We start from the raw sequence: 24,567 nt of genomic DNA, 5'->3' as shown, positions 1-24,567 counted from the left end.
AATGCCTCTGTTCTGTCGCCCTCCGGCTACTCGTTGTCTGCGACCAGTCCGCCTCAGTCTTTCCCTACATCTACCTGGTGGCTTTCAATTTAACATTTTTATGAGCCTCCGTCCCAGTTCAACAGCTTTTTTTTATTGTGTTATTCTCTGTATTCATAAATGAACGAATGGAGAGGGTGAGCAGCAGTCTGCTGTCTATGCTGATAATGCTGTGTTGCACGACAGAGTGTCGTCGCTGAGTGACCCTACCATGATGCAAGAACTTACACAGAATTTCTAGCTGGTGTGATGAGTAACAGCTCGATTTAAATGTAGAATAATGTAAGTTAATGGAGATGAGTGGGACAGTGTAGCTAATATATAAAAGAGACCGTCTACAGAACACTAGTGATACCGATTCTTGAGTCCTGCTGAGTGTTTCGTATATGCAACAGGTCGCAATAAAGGAAGACATTGAGGCAGTTCAGAGCCGGGCTGCTAGGTTAGCTACCTGGACATTCGATCAGCATGCGAGTAGTACGAAGATGCTTCGTGAACTCAAATGGGAATCCCTGGAGCGAAGACGATATTCTTTTCGCGAAACTCTATTGAGAAAATTTAGAAACAGCACTTGAAATTGACTGCAGAACTATTCTTTTGCCGTCACGTACATTTCGCGTAAGGACCATGATGATAAGATGCGATAAATTAGGGCTCGTACGGAGTTATAAGGACAGTCGTTCTTCCCTTGCTCTCTTTGCGAGTTGAGTACAAGGTACCCTCCACTACACAGCATACGGTAGCATATGTAGATGCAGATGTAGACAGCTTACTATGATGTTCATTTTCAATTTGCCTGGGAGGGAACACCACATCAATTACTGGAACAGTTGACGGAGACAGGGGGGGGGGGGGGGGGGGCAAAAGGCTAAGGGGTGTGTGTGTGGAGAGGATGAGTGGCACAAGGCGTCAGCAATCTGCTGGAGGCAAGAGTTATAGGAGTCCGAATCATTTATCAACTGTTCTGCAGGGGCAAGACTCCGCATAGCGGTCGCAAAAGGTACACAGTTGACAAGGTTTTCCGTTTAGCAATTATTTCCCGATATGTTTGCCAAGTTATTCTGAGGCCCTCCTGCTTTCGCACTAGTCCAGGGACTTGGACGCGAGTCTACCTAATAATTTCAAACAAGAACTTATAATGACAGCCTGTTAAAGAATAGAAAAATGTCACCCCAGCCCATTTTAAACATCAAGATGTTAGGGGCTACTGTTCTGCGCCGGTGAAACAGCACTTGTGGCCTGTTGTGCGTGACAAGAAAAAAAAAAAAAAAAGAGCGAAGCAGCAAGGTTCGCCTTTCCTGCAAAGACAGGATAAGAGAAGTGGAGACCCCGGCGAGGAAAAAAATCTCCGTCCTTGACCGTCGACAGTTTCCTAGCGGACGCCGGACGCTGGACAGCCGCCAAGGAGCGACAGATCGCATTGCTCTGGAGAGCTCCTGCACAACTTCCAGTGCCTTCTTTTTACGGTGACTTTATCCGTCTTAAAAAACAATTCTGGACTGCGCAAAAATCGATTGCTTTGCAGCGGATTTCAGTTGATCTACTGACGCTTGTTATTACGTAATCACGTCTTAAGGGACATATTCCGGAGAGGAAGTTGCGTTTGCAACTGAATATCGCAGAAACAAATAATTAAAAAGCATACATACATAAATCTCAACTACAGCAAAAACCTATGAAATATGTACAATTTTGCATTTGAAATGACTCGATTTCTGGTTGTACCAGAAAACTAGTAAACTAAGCCGTTAAGTGACGTGTATTGCATGTTACATTGCAGCTCGCACTGACACAGAGCTCACGAATTATTTAGTAAAATAGTTCACGAATAAGCTACTTTCGACGCTAGATATTGTCACTTATAACATGTCTTCTTTTTTAAGGTTGTTGTTGTCTGTTGTTGTTGTGGTGGTCTAGAATCCGAAGACTGGTTTGACGCTGCTCTCCACACTAGTCCATCGTGTGCCGGCCTCTTCATCTCTGCATTGCTACTCTATCCTACCTCCGTTTCAACTTTCTTACTATAGTCGAAGCTGCGCCTCCCTCAACATTTTTTTTTACCGTCACACTTCCGTCCAGTACTAAACTGTTGATCCTTTCATGTCCCGGACTGTGTGGTATCAACCAATCTGTTCTTTTAATCAAGTTATACCATACATTTCTTTTCTCTTCAGTTCTGTTCTGTACTTCTTCATTACTTATCCCACCCACCAATCTAACCTTCAACATTATTCCGTAGCCCAACATTTCAAAAACTCTATTCGCTTCTTTTCTGTTCTGTTTATCGTCCACGTTTCACTTATATACAAGGCTAAACTCTAGACAAATACTTTTAGAAAACACTTCGAAATTAACAATAGATATCAAGAGGATTTTGTTTTTCAAAAAACCTCTTGCTGCTATTGGAAGTCTGCATTTCACATCATCTTCTTTTCTGCATCGCCAGCAAAAATCGTCTTCTACTTCCAGTCTAATTTTCCAACATAATTCCCTCAAAATAGCCGGATTTAATTAAACCATTCTTCCTTACTTTGATTTAAGTTTGCTAATGAGGGTGGCAGGGGTAAAATACAGGGAGCGAAAGGCTATTTACAATTTGTACAGAAACCAGATGGTAGTTATAAGAGTCAAGGGGCATGAAAGGGAAGTAGTGGTTCGGAAGGGAGTGAGACAAGGTTGTAGCCTATCCCCGATGTTATTCAATCTGTATATTGTGCCAGCGGTAAAGGGAGCAAAAGAAAAATTCGGAGTAGGAATTAAAATCCATGGAGAAGAAATAAAAACTTTGAGGTTCGCCGATGACACTGTAATTCTGTCAGAGACAGCAAAGGACCTGGAAGAGCAGCTGAACGGAATGGACAGTGTCTTGAAAGGAGGATATAAGATGAACATCAACAGAAGCAAAACGAGGTTAATGGCATGTAGTCAAATTAAATCGGGTGATGCTGAGGAAATTAGATTAGGAAATGAGAGGCTTCAAGTAGTAAATGAGTTTTGCTATTTGGGGAGCAAAATAACTGATGTTGGTCGAAGTAGAGAGGATATAAAATGCAGACTGGCAATGGCAAGGAAAGCGTTTCTGAAGAAGAGAAATTTGTTAACATCGAGTATTGATTTAAGTGCTAGGAAGTCGTTTCTCAAAGTATTTGTATGGAGTGTAGCCATGTATGGAAGTGAAACATGGACGATAAATAGTTTGGACAAGAAGAGAATAGAAGCTTTCGAAATGTGGTGCTACAGAAGAATGCTGAAGATTAGATGGGTAGATCACATAACTAATGAGGAGGTATTGAATAGAATTGGAGACAAGAGAAATTTGTGGCACAACTTGACTAGAAGAAGGGATCGGTTGGTAGGGTATATACTGAGGCATCAAAGGATCACCAATTTAGTACTGGAGGGCAGCATGGAGGGTAAAAATTGTAGAGGGAGACCAAGAGATGAATACACCAAGCAGATTCAGAAGGTTGCGGTAGGTACTGGGAAATGAAGAAGCTTGCACAGGATAGAGTAGCATGGAGAGCTGCATCAAACCAGTCTCTGGACTGAAGACCACAGCAACAACAACAATGTATAACTTATAATCTATTCTCGAGGCACTATCGACTCTGTTCAACTGATCTTCCGAATCCTTTGCCTTCACTGACACAATTAGAATATCATCGGCGAGCTCGTATTTCTTCCCCCCGGACTCTAATTGGTTTTCCAAATTTCTCAATGGTTTCCTTGCTGCTTGTTCAATAAACGCATTGAATATTTTCAAAATACGAATTTCATTTAATTAATTATAGCCGTGCTAAACGTTCAAAGATTTCGTTAGGGACTGCGAGGCTCCCCAGTTGAGGCAGAAGGGTGAGGGTAAACGTGATGAGGATGGATTCTTTTTTCCTTTTTTCTTTTAAAAAGCGACTGCAAAGGCGGCTACGTAATGGGGAAAGGGCTCTGTGCGGTGACGAAGCGCTGCGCCCCGAGCGGGAGGTTTGTCGCAGACTGAGCCCCAGTGCCCGCGGCGCGCCTCCAGGACGCCGCGGTATGTGGTGGTGGGTGCGTGGCACGCGGCTCCCGCCTCAGACTGCTTGCCAAGAACAATCGGCCGTAATCGGGGCCTTCCTTCCACTTGTGGCGGCCGGCGCTCCGGGCTGGCTGCCTCCTTTGTTTCCTTCAGGCCGAGACCGGGCCGCAACTCTACTCAAAAACAACCATTTTATCGCTAACAGTGTCATTCGTTTCTACATCTACACCTGCGCTCCCCAGGCCGTCTTGCTGTGTGGTGGTGAAGGGTTCTTCTTGTACCACCATCATCTCCTCCTTTCCCTGTACCAATCGCGAATTGTGCGTGGGAAGAACGGTACTCGGTTTGCTTGCGTATGACCCTAAATTTGAATTTCTCTTCGTCGTAATTTTGCGAGAAAGTAATACGTTGCCCGACTTTTCCTGGAACGTACGCTCTCCTGACGGTCACGCACAACGCATCCAGTAACGTCTGCCATTGGAGTTTGGTAAGCATCTGCTTAGCGTTTTCGCGCCGACTAAACGACCCCGTGACGAAACGCGCCATTCTTCGTTCCGTCTTTTCTATTTCTTCTTCACTTTCGACCTGGTACGGGTCCCAGACTGGCGAGCAGAACTTGAAGGACACGTCGAATAAATGCTTTGTCAATGATATCCAATCACATAAGCAGATAATATTGCAACTGTGGCAAAAGATGTATACACCTTTAAATAAATGTGCGAAATAATGTGTGGTGTCACCGCCAGACGCCACACTTGCTAGGTGGTAGCCTTTAAACCGGCAGCGGTCCGTTAGTATACGTCGGACCCGCGTGTCGCCACTAGCAGTGATTGCACACCGAGCGCCGCCACACGGCAGGTCTAGAGAGACTCCCTAGCACTCGCCCCAGTTGTACAGCCGACTTTGCTAGCGATGGTTCACTGTCTGCATACGCTCTCATTTGTCGAGACGACAGTTTAGCATACCTTCAGCTACGTCGTTTGCTACGACCTAGCAAAGCGCCATCTTCAGTTACTATAGTCTGAACAGATAATATTGTGAATCGTGTACCGTCAAGAGCGACGCTCATCATTAATGGATTTAAGTTAAGTATCAAACTAATTATGTCCGCTTTCTGGATTCTAATTCCTTGTCATGTTCCAGACCTCACGTCAGCATAGTCCTTCCCTCCTCACGCCAGCCTGCGTGAGCTAAAACGCGTGCATTTCGACCTTCACTAGTAACACGGTGTTGGCTCTTCTGCCAACACAACATAATGCAATCAGAAGAAGCAAAAACCTGGACTTAATGTAAACGGAAACAAGGAAACATTCATGATAATGTCCATTTCTAAGGCTAGAAGGCTTGTCAAAGTCGCTAATAAATGTTTTGATGCTGTCAACTGTGTCCTTTTAACCGGGTAGCTCAGTCGGTAGAGCACTTGCCCGCGAAAGGCAAAGGTCCCGAGTTCGAGTCTCGGTCCGGCACACAGTTTTAATCTGCCAGGAAGTTTCATATCAGCGCACACTCCGCTGCAGAGTGAAAATCTCATTCTGGAAACATCCCTTAAACTGTGGCTAATCCATGTCTCCGCAATATCCTTCCTTTCGGGAGTGCTAGTCCTGCATGGTTCGCAGGAGAGCTTCTGTGAAGTTTGGAAGGTGGGAGACGAGGTACTGGCGAAAGGAAAGGTGTGAGGACGGGGCGTGATTCGTGCTTGGGTAGCTCAGTCGGTAGAGCACTTGCCCGCGAAAGCCAAACGCCCCGAGTTCGAGTCTCGGTCCGGCACACAGTTTTAATCTGCCAGGAAGTTTCATCTAACGATGTATTAGAGAACAGATAGAAGCAGGAGATAACCTCTATTACGCGAGCTTATTTTTTAAGAACTCTCTAATTACAAGCAGAATCACGTTAAGAATATACTATTTCCTTGTTACATGTGGGTCAGACCTGTGTTGATGACAGAAGAGGACATGAACAACATAAGGGCATCTGACAGAAAAAATCCCTTGAAAAATTTATGAGCCTTTGAGAGATGCAGAGACTTGGAGAGTAACGTACAATCACGAAACACAAGAGCTTATAAAAATGTTCAAATGTGTGTGAAATCTTACGGTACTTAACTGCTAAGGTCATCAGTCCCTAAGTTTACACACTACTTAACCTAAATTATCCTACGAACAAACACACGCACCCATGCCCGAGGGAGGACTCGAACCTCCGCCGGGACCAGCCGCATAGTCCATGACTGCAGCGCCTTAGACCGCTTGGCTAATCCCGCGCGGCAGGAGCTTATACAAAGGAAAGATACAGTTAAGTTTATTAAGTCTCAAGGAATACACTGGTTAGGACATATGGAGAAGATGGCAGATTGTGGTATGCCCAAATGAACAGTAAAAGGCAGATCGTATTACACCAGAAGGAAGGGCCGACCGAGAGCTAGATACTCGACAATGTGTTGGCGGACCTTACCAAGATCCGAGGGTGGAAGAGAAAAGCAGGGAACAGAGAAGTCTGGAGGTAGATTGAAAAGGGTGCCAAGGCTCCAATGACTGTAGTGCCAAAAAAGAAGAAGAATAACTGTTTTGTAAGTCACTTCTTTCGTGGATAAATTACATTTCTTCAAGATTCTCCCAATGAAAGCCTGGTGTCTGCTTTTGCTATAACTAGCTTGATGTAATCATTTCACTTAAGGTCGCTCGAAATGGTTAGTCCTACGAATTTGAGGCAATTACTGTTTCCAACGACTATTCGCCAGTAGTGTAAGCAAACAGTAGCTGATATCTTCGCTTATGTATGCACAATACGTCACATTTATTTACGATTATAGTCAACTACCCGTTACTGCATCAATCGTCGGTCCTCCATAGATCTTCATGCGTTCCGCTGCGATCTTCTGATGTTGCAACTTCCTACAGCCAACAGCATCGTTCACGAATAGCTTCACGGTGCCTCTAACACTTATTCAATAGAGCGTTAATGTATTCTTAAAACAGTAATGGTTCTATAGCACTCCTTGTGGTATTCTCGAAATTACCTTCGCATCTCTCGATTGCATTCCATTAAGAACGGCATGTGGAATCCAATAAGCAAGAAAATCCTGAATCCACTCATAAATCTGTACCGAAACTCATTAAACTCTTATTTTGTTCAGTGCAGAATTTCGTCGCTGATAACATAAGGTGAATCGAACGTCTATGTTCTACAATTTATTTTAAAACAAGAGTGTGGATTGCCCTCCGTAGGCGCTCGTTATTCGCTTCCTAACCCCTGCCTCCATTTCGTGCCGTGATGTGTCACGGCAACCAAAGAAGAAGAATCGCTAATCCGTGTACCTATTTTGAGACTGTTTCCGTCGGAGGCTTATTGACATCTGCTCCTGAAGTTTATTTGAAACCCCTAACGAGCGGCGCCGTTCTCGTGAGGCAAATCTGACATTCGGACCAGTAGGTCGCGTTTGTTATCGATCGCTGGTATTTGCGGCCGGCCGTTTCGGCCAGTGCGCCGCTAGACACAGCTCGCGTTCTGCCACGTCGACTTGAGGTTTCTGTAATGCGCTTCACGGTGCAGGGGATGGGCAGCTAACTTGATAAGAGCCGGCCGGAAGTATCTCCCGCCTCAATTCATCGCGCGGCTTTCAAGGAGGCCGACAGGCGCTGCATCCAACCTCTTGTGAGGTCCGTCTCTGTTTACAAGGGGCCTTTTATCCTCTACGTTCAGTCTGAGATATCATGTGGCCCGGTTACAGCCGACCGATAGCTGTGGTACTTGAGAAGCCGATCCTGCACGTTCCCCCACTGGTTCTTTCAGTTGTCTGAGAGGGGCGCTCAACTGCTGTCTTCCTTTCTTTGTTTCTTTTTTTTTTTTTTTTTCAAAACTGCCCTGATTCTCTCTCTCCCCCCCCCCCCACCCATCTCTCTCACTCTCTCTCTCTCTCTCTCTCTCTCTCTCTCTCTGTGTGTGTGTGTGTGTGTGTGTGTGTGTGTGTGTGTGTTCGTGTTGTTTTCCGTGTGACAGGGCTTGCACGACGCTGGCCCTCACCAATACTAACTTCACATTTAGTACTGTTTTCCTTTCACCAGAAACTGCTCCTGTTGCACTTTGTAAAGTAAGCTTTGGCAGAATGCCGTGTACGGTGTCTGTCATCAAGTTACATAAAATTTTCTCTCTGTGTTTTAGTATTTTTAACGGCTTTCGTGTCGTGTCTCTGACGACGAGACGAGGTGTTACTTGAACAGGCGTGGAAAATCGCCGAAAATCACATTCAAGGTGGTCGGCGTACCAGATGAACGGTTGTTAATCCTACGTGCGGAATCGATTTGTAGCTTGTTCGGATTCCTGTCTCTCGTCACGCGTAGAGCAGATCACACGGCCCTCATTCGCGTCCGGTCTGTACTGTACCAGCGAGCAACCACGATTACCGTTGCAAAGCTTTCTGGATGCAGATCATTACAATATATATATGTTTGGGAGAAAAAAAGGGGTCCTACATGGGTATTGCGAAAGTATTTGAGTTCGCTTTCCCGAAGTATTAAGGAAAGAAGAAGCATAATAGAATGTCCGTACATGCATCTTCCGACAGGTCACGGGACGACAGGTGTTACTGTATCTTCGTTTAGTAGGGATGACACTTCCATCTGTATTTATACGCCTTATTGTATTTGCAAGCAATTTTGGTATCACCTGATATCACAGAGGGGGAGAGGGGTCTGAAGATGGTGTAATATAATCGGTTTAAAATGGAATAAAACCTATAAATATACATGAAAGTGTCATCGCTACTACCTAAAGAATGGGTTCTTTCGTCAGGTACGGAAAGTTATTACTGTTACAGTTATATTCGTGTTATTTTGTGTTTTGTATATAGTTATATTTTCAAGATTCTGTTTAGTTTCTTCATTATAAAAAATATGGTTCAAATGGCTCTAAGCACAATGGGACTCAACATCTGAGGTCATCAGTCCCCTAGACTTAGAACTACTTAAACCTAACTAACCTAAGGACATCACACGCATCCATGCCCGAGGCAGGATTCGAACCTGCTACCGTAACAGCAGTGCGGTTCCAGACTGAAGCGCTTAGAACCGCTCGGCCACAACAGCCGGCTCCCCATTACATATTAACAACAGTTGCTATTAACATAGTTTATCAGTTTATATTTATTACAAAGCATTGTATGTATTAGTGATTATTAGGTATGTACTATCTACGTTAGAGTTTCCAGACAGGTATGTACTATCTACGTTAGAGTTTCCAGACAGCAGTAAATGGAACTGAATTGAGCCACGAAACATAAACGAGACCTTTCAGTAAAACCAGATCTGGTTTTTTGACTCCTTCACTTTGTAAAATGGCACTTGGCGTTTCTGCCACTGTCACGTCGACAAGATGAAGGCCAATTGCGACAGTGATAGGAAAGTTGGAACTTCTGTTACATCACGTCGTTAGACAACAAGGAAAAACTATGTCTTTAAAAATAAAGAATCGCGTTCTTCCAAGATATGAAGGTCTCAGAACACCGAGTGTATGTGCTAGTACAGAAAGCAAGAGGTTGTATCGATGAGGACATTCACTAAAGATATTCATCTAGGAACCTTAGTACGTGCAACGCTACGGCCTGTACAACAAAGTGCGTGACCTGATATGGCGATGCCTTGTATGCATTTTTTACCCTACACAATGCTAAGCCATTACCTTGTCTGTCGCTAGATACATCAACTAGATACTGCAATACTTACTCCAGTTTTTTAACTCTTCGGTACTGGTCTCAATACCGGCCTGCTGTTACAAAGCGCAGAATTCGGATATTTGCATGTGGCGTACATATCAACAAGAATACCATATTTCCTTACGGGGGTCACGTTACCCTGACCGCACTGTGTCTGAATTTTCCCGCTCGTTGCTACAACGTACATTTCGCAGAATACGGAAGGACGAGGCAGAGCGGAGGCTATTCAGGGACGCGATCAGTACTGAACTTCCGCAGTGCTGGTGTCTGGCGTTGGTAGGCATCCAGTGCGGTGGTCAGACAGCAGCGCCCAGAGGCCGATTCGATAGCAGCTATCCACGGCTCGCCACCAAAGGTCAAGAGTTCGCGGCGTGGAAATTTTCTGCTCTGTGAACAGCCTCCGGCCTCTTGCGCTGTGCAATGTTTGCCCGAAGCAGGCTTCAGGAACAGGGAGAAGGCAGATAAACAATATTTATCATCCACTCGAATGGACTCGTGTTCTATCCCCGGTCAATCCTAGGCTTTTGATCTGTAACTTATCGCTCCTTTCACCTTTGGTAATGTTTGTTGATGTGAAAAATGCCGAGTTCCACCATGATTCGGAATCCACGTTAAACAGTAGGTCCACTATAACTGGCTGGGTAAGTCAACTGAAGAATCAGAGAAAGACAGCCCTATACCAACTCTAATAGTTATTATACGTAGTAAACTACGTTCTAAACAACCTTCAATTGATGACTGCTTTACATTTTATCACTACAATGTTAAAAACGCGTTCATTACGTGCCAGATAAAAACTGTCACCCTCAACGGGACTGGAACCTGATACCTTTTCATAAACCCGTGACTGCAGGTTGTGACTCGTATTTGGGTAGCTCAGTCGATAAAACGTCTGTCCGTGAAAGGCAAAGGTTCTTGGTTCTAGTCCCGATGCAGCACACAGTTTTAATCTGCCAGAAGGTTTCAAACTGGCGCATAGTCCGCTGGAGAGAGAAAATTCATTCTGAATACGTTCACTTAAATCGGTTTCCAGTTCCATGCATTTATCTTTACCAGCGTCTTCGTTTACAGCGTTATGTTTTCAAGATTTGGGGCGGCAAAGATGTATAACGGTGTATTTTAAGTATCACGTGTAACGGCTCTTTAAGCTTAAATTATCGAATGCTGTATAATGCTGTAACTGAAATGTAAACGGCAGCTTCAGAGAAGATGGAAACACGTAAAAAATAAATGTGAGACATTATGGCTGGCGGATGTTATTCAAATCCTGTGTTAAAACACAGTCACCCAGTCCAACACCCAATTTACGACAATATCGCAGTAATCAAATGTGCAGTGCTCCATTGTAAGTGCCCGTAAAAGTAAAACTATTCTGAACCAGTACGTTAAAACCAGCAACACTTCACAGGGAAAGGTCCTACCGGAGGTGGTACACGTTAGGTTTTCTCCGGTCTCTGAACTGATTTTCCCAGCCACTTATAGAGGCGTATGGTTTCGCATGGACAAAAATTATGGATACGACATGGCATTTTCCACGAGCACAAATCGTTCCCAGTGGCAAAAGAAAAAAAAATCTTAGTGTTGAGTGAGCAATGGATGGCGTACTGTGAGTTGCAGTCCTGACACACACTGATAGAGCTGATAACGCACAAAGCACTCCGTCTTCAGGCCACAAGTGGCCCCTCGTAACCATCCGACCGCCCTGTCATCCTCAGCAGAGGATGCGGATAGGAGGGGCGTGTGGTCAGCACACCGCTCTCTCGGCTGTTAGGGTGGTTTTCTTTGACCGAAGCCGTTACTGTTCGGTCGAGTAACTCCTCAACTGCCTTAACGAGGCTGAGTGCACCCCGAAAAATGGCAACAGCGCATAATGGCCCGGATGGTCACCCATCCAAGTGCCGGCCACGCCCGACAATACTTAACTTCGGTGATATAATGGGAACCGGTGTATCCACAGCGGCAAAGCCGTTGTCGCGATGGAGCTCATAATTACGTAGAATAACGTAGCAGAAACTTCAGAGGTTAAGCCTTTTTTGTTTCTGTTTGCCTTTTCGCTGCTGTACCTCGCCTTCAGCGATAATAGTCGTGAGAGTAGAGAAACATCTAGAACATTTGGTTTAAATTAGACAGAGAAACGCTGCTAATGTCGCCAGTGCTATTCATAGCTGTGACTGATAACTGCCACGGGAGAAGAAAAAGTGGCTTTAGAGTGCAGCTCCTCGCCCACTGACATCTCACAAGTTCGAAGCCGTCCAGTCAATAACGACAAAAAATGGTTCAAATGCCTCTAAGCACTATGGGGCTTAACATCTGAGGTCATCAGTCCCATAGACTTGGAACTATTTAAACCTAACTAACCTAAGGACATCACACACATCCATGCCCGAGGCAGGATTCGAACCTGCGACCGCAGCAGCAGCGCCGCTCCGGACTGAAGCGCCTAGAACCTCTCGGCCACAGCGGGCGGCCGATAATGAAATCAAAGGTGCATACACAACTCAGACGTTGTTGTGGTACTATATTATTATACGTGTTGGCTAACAGGTAAAGGAATAAGTGAACGCCAAGTACATGTAGAGTGTGAGATCCTAGCGCCGAGTGTGCTGGGTGGCAGTAACGCACGCTCTGAATCGGCCGCACAGTGGCTGTCGCGCTGCCTCAGCCGCCTGTGTTCCGGCGTGCCACAGAGGCCGCGTACTGTGCAGCGGCCAATGTTGGTCACGGCCCCTGCGCCCACGTGGTCCCCGCCCAGTGGAAGCGGGACTACCGTGGCAGCTGCTGCCTGCTGCTGCCATTGTGTGGCCACGGAGTAATGCCTTTTCCTCGACTGGCCCCCCAATTGTATTACTATTGCAGAAAACGGTGCCTTATGCTTCGACTACACACTAAATGATTTACTACTGTGCAGTGTGGGGAAAAAGCAATAGCTAGTTTGCTGTTTAGTTGGCGTCCTATATCGGAGTGGTGTATACGCTTCCCAGTGTCCCATTCTCCGCAAATGACTTGAAAGCTGAGGTATTTCAACTCGGAGACTCCAACGGCGTACACATATAATCCAATCCGACCATTGCGAGGTGCAGTAACGACCATGGATGTGGCCGTTACAGTAGTATGCCAGGACAAAGAAATGATACATAGTCAACTAATTCAATTGTTGACCGTTGCCCGGGAAAATAAGAAATCGAGATCCGAATATACGCACGACACGAAGTTCTAATCCATGAGGAACTTCAGCAAAAATTCGCCATAGTAAGAAATTTCATTCAGCAAGTATCACCAACCCCCAGCAACACTTAACTTCATCTTCTCTCATCTGTTTTTCATTTTAAAGTCGGGTCTGCACGAACTATTATCCCGCGTATTGCTCCTTCCAGCGCAAGATCAACCACACATAATGGGAACAATGGATGCCTCAGAGCTGGAAAACATAAAGAAACGTACAGATGTCGATGCATGTGGTGCGTGCATATAGCTCAATTACAAGAGAATTCTCCGTTAGATACAGAGAAAGCACATTGTGCATCATATAGGCACAAAGCTGTAATGTTTTAGAGAGAAAATACATACGCATACATCGTAAAGGGAGACATGCAGGGGAGCAGAACAAATACGCGCTTCCAGTCAATGAGTGTTGTTGTAATGTGTCAGCCAGACGTAGTGACAATTTGGTGGAATTTTCTGCGTCCGTCTCCAAAAATGCTTCGTTAGTAGTTTACTGCATGCAATACACACACACAAACACACACACACACACACACACACACACACACACACACACACACACACACGGACAACGGAAACACACATACGTAACTATACTTTCGTTGCCCATTCGTGTTAAATTTGTACTCTCGTGACAGGAAGAGCATACGCCTTCAGTACGAAATCCAAGACCACAAATGTCCGCCAAGAACGAAAGTCGAGAAAGCGGAATGAAGATTTTAGTTGGCTAGTTGGTTAGTTAGTTTCATGTTCCATGGATCATTTTACACGATAAATCATAATTCCCGTAGCAAATTAATTTATAAATATGGCTACACGCTGAACATTCGTAAGTTTTTTTTTAATATACTAATGTGGGTTACAAATTCCTGCCAACCACCTTTTACGCATTACAATAATAGAATAGAAGGAGTTGTCAAGGAGAACTATTTTCAGGTTTTTTCTCCATTTAAAAAAAATTACTTTGTTGTCTGTCAGACATTTTATATCACTGGGTTAGTTACCAAAAACTTTAGTTGCAGCGTCGTGCACCACTTCTCGTGCTAAATACAACCTTAATGTCGAGTAACGAATGCTATTTTCCCTTCTCGTATTGCAGTTATGTACATCATTGCTCCTTTACAACTCTAGAGGATTATTTATGACGAACTTCATGAGGGAAACAATACACTGCGAAATAGTAGTCAGAATCCCTAACTCCTTAAACAGATATCCACAAGATGATCGCGGGTGAGCACCAGGTATTATTCTTACAGCATTTTTTGACCAATGAATAATTTCTCTTAAGGATGAGTTACTCCGAAACATTACTCCGAGTGACGTTATTGAATGAACATATGCAGAATATGTCAGCTTACTGATTTGTCTCTCCCAAAGATTGTAATAATTCTAAGTGCAAATATGACCGAACTAAGTTGTTTTAGGAGTTCCAAAATACGCGTTTTTCAGTTTAAATTTTCATCGACATGGACACTTAAGAATTTTGAAGTTTCTATCCTATTTACTATTTTCCACACCATGTGTTACACTTATCATTGATGTAGTACCCATAGATGTGCAGAAATTAATATTTTGTGTCTTTTAAAGCTAGGGATGTGATCAATCGCAGCAAAAAAGTTAATAATACTTTTAAGAACATTGTTTATCATTCCTTGTCTTTCTGTATGTATGCTCGGACTGATTAGGCAAAAAAAAATTGGAAGAAAGCTTAGGGATAAATCGGAGTGGGAGGTGACGGACTGCAGTTGAAGCGGAGTTGCTTGTTTGGTCCCAGGTGGAAGTTATGACGCGTCTGGGAAATGGAACTAGTGTCCGGAACAAGTGGTTGCGCGCGTCAAGGTTCACGACTGGCGGTGCACAGCCTTGCCACGGGCGAGGACGCTCTGGGTGAACGGGGCCGCGCTTCGAGGAAACCCTTGGGTCGCCCTTACATGGCCGACTGCCGGGAGATACCGAAGTACGGCTGCTGAATGGAGCGGAGGCTGTGCGCGGCGCACGACGTGCGACCGGCTCGATCCCTCCTCACTAGTGACTCAGAAATTGAGTCAGCAGACAGCGACATTGACTCACTGGAGCCGCGCTGATTCACTCAAATGACAGCGTCGGAGGAGGTCAGGAAAAACGATCGGTGAGCCTGAAAGAGAGCACCAGCAGTAGCAGAAGAAGGCACTGTAATCGGCCGACGGGCCGAGGAGGTCCTCAGGAGCGGCGGCGCACACGTGGTGTGCAGATGGTGGGGGCGCCGAGGGTATTGGCCCCGGTGCCGAGGGCCGGCACCCCCGCCGGGGCAACAGCCACTCATTCAGCAGTAATCCAACACCCATCTCAGTGCGGCGGGGCGGAGCGCACCCTTCTCAAAGGCGCTCTTGGAGGGCGATTTATTACAGAGATTTTTCTGCGTCGTTGGGACTGGTGCCCGTTCGTCATCGCGCCTCCATCCGCGCCCTACCGCAGGCTGCGAGCCTACAGGCCGATGAACTCCAGTCGCCCCAATTAATATTCGTGTTCTTCTCCTGCAGAGGGGCTCGGGACACACTTCCTGCGTGGTCTCCTGTACAGTAGCATTATCTCCGGAAGTCGTATAACAATCTGATATCTCCAGTTCGTTCCTCGGCTGAGGTGGTATTAAAAGGTAATGTCCCGTCAGAATGGGGTATGCTAAGGGTGAGTGTTCGCTTATCTTTAATACGAATCTCTCGATGAATTCGATCGTGAAGGAAGAGGGATCGGCTGGAATTTAATGAATCCTGTCGACGTCGAGGCTATTGGACTTGGAACACAAGCTTAGACGAGTAAAAATGTGAGGTAGCGGCCCTTGCATTGCCTTTTCTTGTAAACACTCCAGGTTTTCCCTGAAATGATTCGGGATGACCGCAGACAACCAAACTCTGGGGAAACAGGACGGGCATTTCATTACTCCCGAACATGAGGGGGTTTGACAGGTTGCTACAGGGCTATTTGATTAGAGTTAAGACCAACTGGCGGCGTGGAAGCTAATTTAGAAGAATTTGCAACGACAGAGCGAATGGCGTGTGATATCACAACAACAGATGGCAGCCACGCACGAATTTTATTACTTTCTGACCTAAGCATGTGTTTGTGTATAAGCAGAATAGGTTATGAACTGGCGATATCGAATATATGACAGTCATTGTGAAATGAATAGAAACTTTACCGAGCAGATACTAAATATGTTTATGCTGTAGACTGGTTTCAGAGCGTTATAGCTTCATTACATGAGCACGTATGAATAAGCAAATACGCATATTTAGCAGCTGTATGGAGAAATTTGTTTTTCTTATACAGCGAACACTGCAGCTGCGGGCCAGAGAGAACTCCACTGTAATATGGAAAAGCCGTAATTTCGTCTTGCTTTAATTTGCTTCAAATCGTGGATAGAGATCGAAACATACCCTCAGCACTACAGTAGGGTCTATGCCAGACTCCTCGATTCTTCGAGGCCTGTATAAATTGGTTGAAGTTTCGCACCGTGGTTACGAATTAATCGCCTTTTGCCTCACTTCTGTCCATTCCAGTTGTTCTTGCCCCGCCCTCCCCCCCTCCCCCTGCACTACTTGGATAGTTGCTGCCACCTGTGACACCTGTCACTACCACCATTTCTTTTATTCAGAAGGCATGAGTCAGCGGTAACAAAAAAATGGCTCTGAGCACTATGGGACTTAACATCTGTGCTCATCAGTCCCCTAGAACTACTTAAACCTAACTAACCTAAGGACATCACACACATCCATGCCCGAGGCAGGATTCGAACCTGCGACCGTAGCGGTCTCGCGGTTCCAGACTGAAGCGCCTAGAACCGCACAGCCACACCGTCCGGCTCAGCGGTAACATTTCTGGAGGCCAAATATCTCTTTTTGTAGGAATCAACAAGGATTAGGAAAACTGTGATCGTATGAAATCCAGTTGCTCTTCGTTTGGGAGACCCGGAAAGCTATAGATACAGGCGCTCAGGTTGCTGCCGTGTTCCAAAAGGCTTTCGATACGGTTCCGCTCTGCCTAATGAACAAAATAGAAGAGTACGGAATATCACACCAGCTGTGCGAGTGGACTGAGGAGTTTGTAGCAAACGTGGCACAGTACGTCATTGTCAACTGAGAGAAATTTGCACTCGTTAAAGGGACCTGGAGCGTGCGTACCCAAAGGGAGAGTTGTAGGATCATTACTTTTTACAATATATGCAAAGGACTCAATAGATAACGTTGGAAGTTCCATGACTCTTTTCGCGTATGATGCTGTTATAAAGAAAGAAGTTGCAACGCTAGAAAATTATAGCAGAGATGCGGGGTATCAACGCTTTGTACAGGAATTGGCAGTTGACCCTCAACATAAAAAATGTAACATATTGCATGTACATAGAAAGACCCATTACTGTATGATTAAACGATTACAGAACAGTCTCTGGAAGCTGTCACATCCATAAAATGCCTAGGAGTATATCTTATGAACCCGTTTAAAGTGGAACGACGGCATAAAACTAATCTCAAGTAAGGCAGATAGCAGGCTGATATTTATTGGAGAATAGCTGAGAAAATGCAGTCCACCCACAAAGTAGGCAAGTCACGGAATCCTCGTCCAACGAATACTTGATCATTGCTTTTTTTTTAGTCGGAGACCAGATAGGACTAATAGAGAAAATCGAAAAGACCCAAGTAAGAGCAGCGCGTTTCGTTACAGATTCGTTCAGTCCGCGCAAAAACGTCGCGGAGATTCTCAGCCACGTCCAGCGGCAGACCCTGGAAGAGAGGCGTTAGAATCATGTTCCTAGAAGAACAAACCACCATATTGCTTCCTCCTACGTATATCTGGCGAACAGGTCGTAACTGATTCGGAGACTTAGCAATAATTGTTGTTCCTGCAAAGTATTTGCTAGAGGATCAGAAAGAGGGGAACTGACAATGGCATACGAAGTACCCGTCGTGACACACCATAGAGTGGCTTGTGCAGTATAAATGAAGGTATAATAGATGTAGAAATGTGGTAACTGTGGTGTCACCGCCAGACACCACACTTGCTAGGTGGTAGCCTTTAAATCGGCCGCGGTCCGTTAGTGTACGTCGGACCCGCGTGTCGCCACTATCAGTGATTGCAGACCGAGCGCCGCCACACGGCAGGTCTAGAGAGACTTCCTAGCACTCGCCCCAGTTGTACAACCGACTTTGCTAGCGATGGTTCACTGACAAAATACGCTCTCATTTGCCGAGGCGATAGTTAGCATAGCCTTCAGCTACGTCATTTGCTACGACCTAGCAAGGCGCCAGTACCAGTTACTATTGATACTGTAATCATGTACCGTCAAGAGCGACGCTCATCATTAATGGATTAAAGTTAAGTATTCCACCAGCTTCGTCCGTTTTTCTTAAGTCTAATTTCCTTGTCCTGTTCCAGACCTCAGGCCAGCCTGCGTGAGCTAAAACGCGTGCCTTTCGGCTTCCTCTAGTACCCGGTGTTGGCTCTCCTGCCAACCCACAACAGTAACAGTACGACGTGTAATCATCAATGAGTGGCCTGGAGAACGTTGTAGACCAGGGATTCCCAACAAAATTTTCTCGACGACCCAATCGAGCGTGATTGGTACCTTGTCATAGCACAGTATCAAGTACCTAAACAAGCCAAATGAAGAGTATTTTTATACGTTTTCTATTTTTGGTACTTAGAAAAAATATTGACATATTCGTTACTGAAAAATATTGAGCGGTCAAAACAAAAAATCTGTTATCACACGAAATACATTTAATGGTTCAAATGGCTCTGAGCACTATGGGACTCAACTGCTGTGGTCATAAGTCCCCTATAACTTAGAACTACTTAAACCTAACTAACCTAAGGACATCACACACATCCATGCCCGAGGCAGGATTCGAACCTGCGACCGTAGCGGTCGAAATACATTTAATATATTTTTTATTCTAATAGCATCTTGTGGACCCCTCTGGCATAGCTCGCGGACCCCTTGGGGTCCGCGGACCACCTGTTGGGAACCATTGTTGTAGACTATTCCTCGTCGAACTGAAACCACTTGCAAGGCTAGAGGCGGCGTCCGGTGTAGTTATCAACCCTACAGCATATGGCCCATCCTCCAAGGTACGAAGCTACTGACGTCACTACTAAAGGTTCGCAGACTGTCGGGGCTCGACAAGCGGCAGTCTATTACGGTCCAGTGGTGGACGGGAGCGGTCTGGGCACGGCACGGGAGCTGCCGGCATCTGCGCGTACTCAGGGTCGAGGACCCGGCGCGCGTCTATCGTCGGGGCGACGGCAGTTTATCTGGGCCGACCCCAGTAACAAATTGGGCGTGGAGCGCAGGCGGAGCGGCATGTTGACGTCTGCGCTGACACCCGCCGCCCCTCGCCGCCCCCGCGGCCTTGGCCCTGCGGCCCCTGACTCAGAAGGCCGCCGTCTCGGGTTTCGCCCAGTGCCGGCGGCGGCGGACGAAAAACAGCTCCCGGCGCCGCCTCCCCGCTGCCCCCTGCGACACTCCGTAGCGGCCATTTTCGTACGTGCTGTGTGAACTCGACCTAGGCCGGGGCCCGTGAGGACGGACGAAAACCGTGCCGCCGACTTGACACGTTTTTTCTCTCGATGCGAGGCAAAGTAGTTGGGTTATTCGTGGCGCCGGCGGCGGCTGCTGTGGTGGTTTATTTCCCAGACGATGGCTCGACGGCAGGCGCTGCGATTATCGAAGGCTAATGGACAGGAAGATGGGTTTCACGTTCATCGCACCCCTCGTCGAGATGAGGTATTTTTAATGCGCTCACAAGTGCCTACCGCGACGTAAACTAAACGCCCTTCAACGCATTAGCTCGGCCTCGTCGATCACGTGTACTTGGCAAGAAATCGCGGGAAGAAAGCGAGGCGAAGGGAGGGAGAGAGGCTAAATGTCGACGCTCTACCTACATCGAGGTCGGAGGAAACGGCTAGAGGGTGTATCGCATAAGTTGGTAGTCTCAGTCTTCCCGCAACTGTTATAGATACCGACAGAAAGTTTTAGACAAGTGACCTGTTTCTGCAGGTTATTACGTTATTATTGGGAATGGAATTGCTTATTGATTGTGAAATTAACGTGAGAAGATTAGGGTCGCCACCGACTCTAACCATGCAACTAATCAAAGGTTTGGCCGAGTCGGAAAATAAATTAATTTGACCACAGACCAAAAACTCATAAAAATGCATACGTTGTGATGTCGCTCGTAGGGGATGCGATGTAATTAACAGTATTGCCCATGTACTGTTCACGAGAATCAAACATGTGGATTTCTCACAAGTAGCGCAAACCTCTTTGCCTACTTGACCACTACGACAGTTGGCTATTCTGTACAAATGCTGCTGAATCTGTATGACTATCGCAGACCTTTCTGCAGCAGACAACGCCACCGTCTAGCAACGTGACACAAAACCACATTCATTTAGTCACACCACTATGAGAGTTATGAGAAAAGAGAAACAAGGAAAAGAAAGAGAAATGCTAGTGAAAATGGGCTACCGGACTAATGAAAGGCGGCTACGGGACCCTTTCAACAGTATGGGACTGAACATTTCTGATACTGTCATACGCCTAGGTACTGTAAGAAACGTGCTTTTTTTAACCGGAAGATTCAGTTTTCATAAGTAGCTTTCGATAGTTTTTGGAAAAAAGGGGTGCAATGGTACGATAATTATTGCAGTGTGCAACGAAAATAATTCTCAAAGCAAGGCGGAGGACGTGCTGAACACTCCTATGCGGGCGAGGACTGCCAGTACAGCGTACTTCCATCTACCGTCTCACATAACCGTAGAGCAGCAAGCGGGAACCTCCATTACTTCTACATCCATACTATCCCAAGCCATCTTGTGGTGCGTGGCAGAGGATACTTTGTGTACTACTGTCACATTTCCCTTTTCCTGTTCCAGTCTGGAATGGTCGGCGGAAAGAACTAATGTAGGTAAGCCTCCGACTGAAATCGAATCTGTGTAATTTAAGTTCGCGGTTTCTTACGCGAGAGATACGTAATAGAAAGCAACTGGTTAGTTGACTAACAATTACCCACACCGTGATGCACAACGCCTCTCTTGCAGCGTCTGCCACTGGATTTGGATGAGTATCTCTGTGACGCTTTATCTCTTGCTAAATTCACTTGTGACGAAACATGCTGCCCTTCTTTGAATGGGGATTCCTGCAGCCATTGAAGAAATATATTTCAGCAATTTGTTAGCGACCAGAGTATAAAGATCTGTGACAATACTGAGGAGAACATAGACAATCTTGAAAATTATATACATGCAGTTCTTGTTACTCTATTTTTCTTATTGTTTTCTTCTCGTTTCTGTGTTCATACTGTTAGAAACATGATTTAAACGATACTAAATAAGTTTCAAACGATAGTATTTTTTTTCTTTTTCTGGATTGGGCTGTCTCTAAAGAGTAACCAAGTAAGCTTCCTCAAGAAAGTAAACGTAAATATTATAACTGCAGCATATAAATTTATCAAAACTTCTGAATACTGGAAACGATAACCATCATTATCCTACTTTCTACTGTGTTTTAAGAAGAACACTGTATAAGCGCAACAAAATGTTCCTCATTCTCCCACAGCGTGCAGCTGTTGATATGCAGCAAAGAAACAAGGCACTTCCTTACGGTTTAGCGTGCTATGTTAGTAGAGCAAACATAAAAATACTGTTGACGACTTACGTATCTCTGTTTATTTACGATCCATTTCTTTCTTTCATTTCAGATATACTTATCGCAGTTCGGGTACATCAACAAGAGTCTTAGCCAATTCAGCTCCGGCTACTTCAACAGCGATCAACTCTCTACGGCCATCGCAGACTTCCAGTCATTCGCTGGACTGAACATAACTGGTGAGTCCGCGGCGTTCACTGTGTTCACGGTCAGAGCAGCATGTGCCACTTTCATCAGTCGTTACTAGATTAGTCACATACGTAGTTGCGTTGCTGGCAGGCTTATTCATCACTTAGTAACGAAAATTGTATTAACTCAATCGATTCAACAGGATTGTGCGAGAGTTAAAGAATTTACAGACGTGTTAACATGCACGTAAGGGTTACTATAATTATTCTGCCCAGTAAATGCTGTATTGGTATGCGCAAATCAGAACATAAACAGAGTAGCTAGATAAGCGCACGTTCCCTAGGTGACTTTAACCAGTGACGTCTAGGAAACAGTCTCATATTCAGCAAAGTTTGAATCATAACTATTATTTGCGTACACCGAAGAAAGATTTTGTGTTAGTGTAAACGGCTTCTGCTCGTTTATATACCATTAAGTGCCTCCGGTGATAAAGTGGAATTCATAATTAATTAAAGTTAAATATGTTAAACACGACTCAGGAGGTTTGCAACTGCTATCTCTTGAACCAAATGAGGGTTAAATACTGAGTGCATCACCTCATTAAATGTGAAGAACTATACATTTCAGCAACTAGTATAAAAAAAACACCGGTGTTTCAGAGAGGTTTAAATGTGCTGAAGATCTTATCCACTGACTGAACAAATATGAAATTTGAAAATAACTCCCTCAAAGTGCTAAATATCATCGCTGATAATAAGCGAAAGCGGTCAATAAACGAGATGCAATAGTAATCGCTAGCAATGGGTTTCACATCTCAGTCTTGCAATTCCGATTTAGACTCCCCGCGGTGTTCCTGAATACGGAAAATACGTGAAGATAAATATCAAGTTTCACACGTCAAAATATCCGCACTTGAAGTGGGCCACGCACAACATCCTCGATACTTTTGTTTAGGAAGTACTAAGAGTCAAGCTATGACACTACGGGCCGCAAAACTGATCACAGACTTTGGAACGTAAATAAATATATCTGGATGGCTCCTCTGCAAAGGTCACGGCCGGTTACATGCTCTTTTCGTGTCCAGTTTGTGCTTGTATTCTGGCTCTGAAGACCCGGCCGCTGACGGGACACTACACCTTAGTCTTCCTTCTGTACTTCAGTAAAACGTTGGTGAATGGCTTCCGTTGTAGGTCTAGATTTATAATGTTACAATAAGTGCTGTGTTCGAGTAAGAGCCAGATTTGACGCAAGTTAGCTACTACGCAATAGGGTGGACTGTTCAGGAAACTCTTTCGAATAACGTACGTGCACTGTTTTATCATTGTTAGAACTTCTTTCTTTATAACAGCACATTTCTTCATATACAGCGTATAGTTTACGTTATCATCTTTATCGTTCCTCGTGGGATTATATGTACTCAAGCTTACAGCCGAAGATAAATTTCGGGTTTCACAAGAAACGACAGCTTAGGGCGAACCGCGCCTTTTAGCTCTATGTCAAGAGTTACATCTCTCTTTGTTTTACAGGAATCCCATGAACTTGGAACCAATTTTTTTGTGATAATAGTTGTTACAGAGATGGGGGACTACATATGACTAACATACGAAAAAGATCCATGCTGGAAGTACTAAGAAACAGACTGCGATTCTGTTGGTCACTATGACGGATTACAGACTTTGGAACGTAAGAGGTTGATGCAATGTTTATTACGTACTAGTAAAGAGAAACTATGTGCTGGTCCAACACTTTCAGCACAAAAAGAGAACTGAGCGACGTAAGAAAGGCAAATATATTTAGCCGATTAAATTGAGTCATCCGCAGTTACGCAAAAGGTTATCTTTCAGTGACGAACGAGAATAAACGTACTGTATTAACAGTCTGGCGGCTCTTGTTCGTGATCTGGTATTCAGATGCCGCAGCGAAAATAAAATTTTTTCTTCTTCCAGTTAGAGTTTAGCGTCAAGATGTCCGAGAGGTTATTAGACACAAACTTAATTTAAAGGAAAGAATGTAACAATAGTTTACGTAAGTCTGTAAACTCAGTTTTAATATTAATTGCGGCACACGTACTGTCGCAAATTATAAATTTTATAGCAAGGGCAAAATGCTGTGTTGACTTTCCTGATCTGGTTTTAGGCCGGTGGCACTGAGGCAGCAACCTTGTTTCCAATAATTATTCCTGTACGTCGACTCCGTTCAATCAAAGTGACATGTCGACCGCACTCAGCACAGTTTTCAGAACCTATTCATGCTTGTTTTAATGATATTTCCCCGTAGTCCTGACTTACTCTGTTGACGTACAAAAGCAGTTACACCTCTTGAGCACAAATAACTGATGATGTGCTGCTGCTATTTCAGATCCAAAAACCCAGTGAAAAACTTGATGAAACAAGGCAGTTCCGGATGCTGAGTAAGGTAGTCAAACAGGGCACTTCTGAGCACAGATAGAAATAGGAAGCAAGTGCAGTTGTAGATTGGAGTTACATTTCTTTTCAGTGAATTGAAGGTTATTTGTCATTTTCTTTCTAATTATATGCACACTGGCTTGTTCATTCCATCAGAATAAAAACTGAACTCCGTTCGAACAGGCCTCGAAAGGCCGGACGGTACCGACCGACCGTCACGTCAACCTGAGAAGATAGGCGTCACAGGACGCGGATATGGAGGTCCGTGTGGTCATCACACCGCTCTCTCGGCCGTTGTCAGTTTCCGTGACCGGAGCCGCTACTTCTCAGTCAAGTAGCTCCTGAGTTGGCTTTAGAAGTGCTGAGTGCACCC

At 45.1% G+C, this 24,567-nt stretch overlaps 1 protein-coding gene across 5 annotated transcripts in view; it reads left to right on the top strand.

Moving 5' to 3' along the window:
* Window positions 1-24,567, top strand: part of LOC126161671 (matrix metalloproteinase-24-like) — a 175,073-nt gene that overhangs the window by 58,574 nt on the left and 91,932 nt on the right. For all 5 annotated transcript variants that reach the window (XM_049917672.1, XM_049917673.1, XM_049917671.1 and 2 more), the window contains exon 2: window positions 21,713-21,839. In XM_049917672.1, coding sequence (XP_049773629.1) covers window positions 21,713-21,839 — 127 coding nt within the window. The remainder of the gene's footprint in view (window positions 1-21,712; window positions 21,840-24,567) is intronic.

Source organism: Schistocerca cancellata, chromosome 2 (genome assembly GCF_023864275.1).
Source record: "Schistocerca cancellata isolate TAMUIC-IGC-003103 chromosome 2, iqSchCanc2.1, whole genome shotgun sequence".
Lineage (NCBI taxonomy): Eukaryota > Metazoa > Arthropoda > Insecta > Orthoptera > Acrididae > Schistocerca > Schistocerca cancellata.
This window is presented reverse-complemented; position numbering and strand designations above follow the sequence as displayed.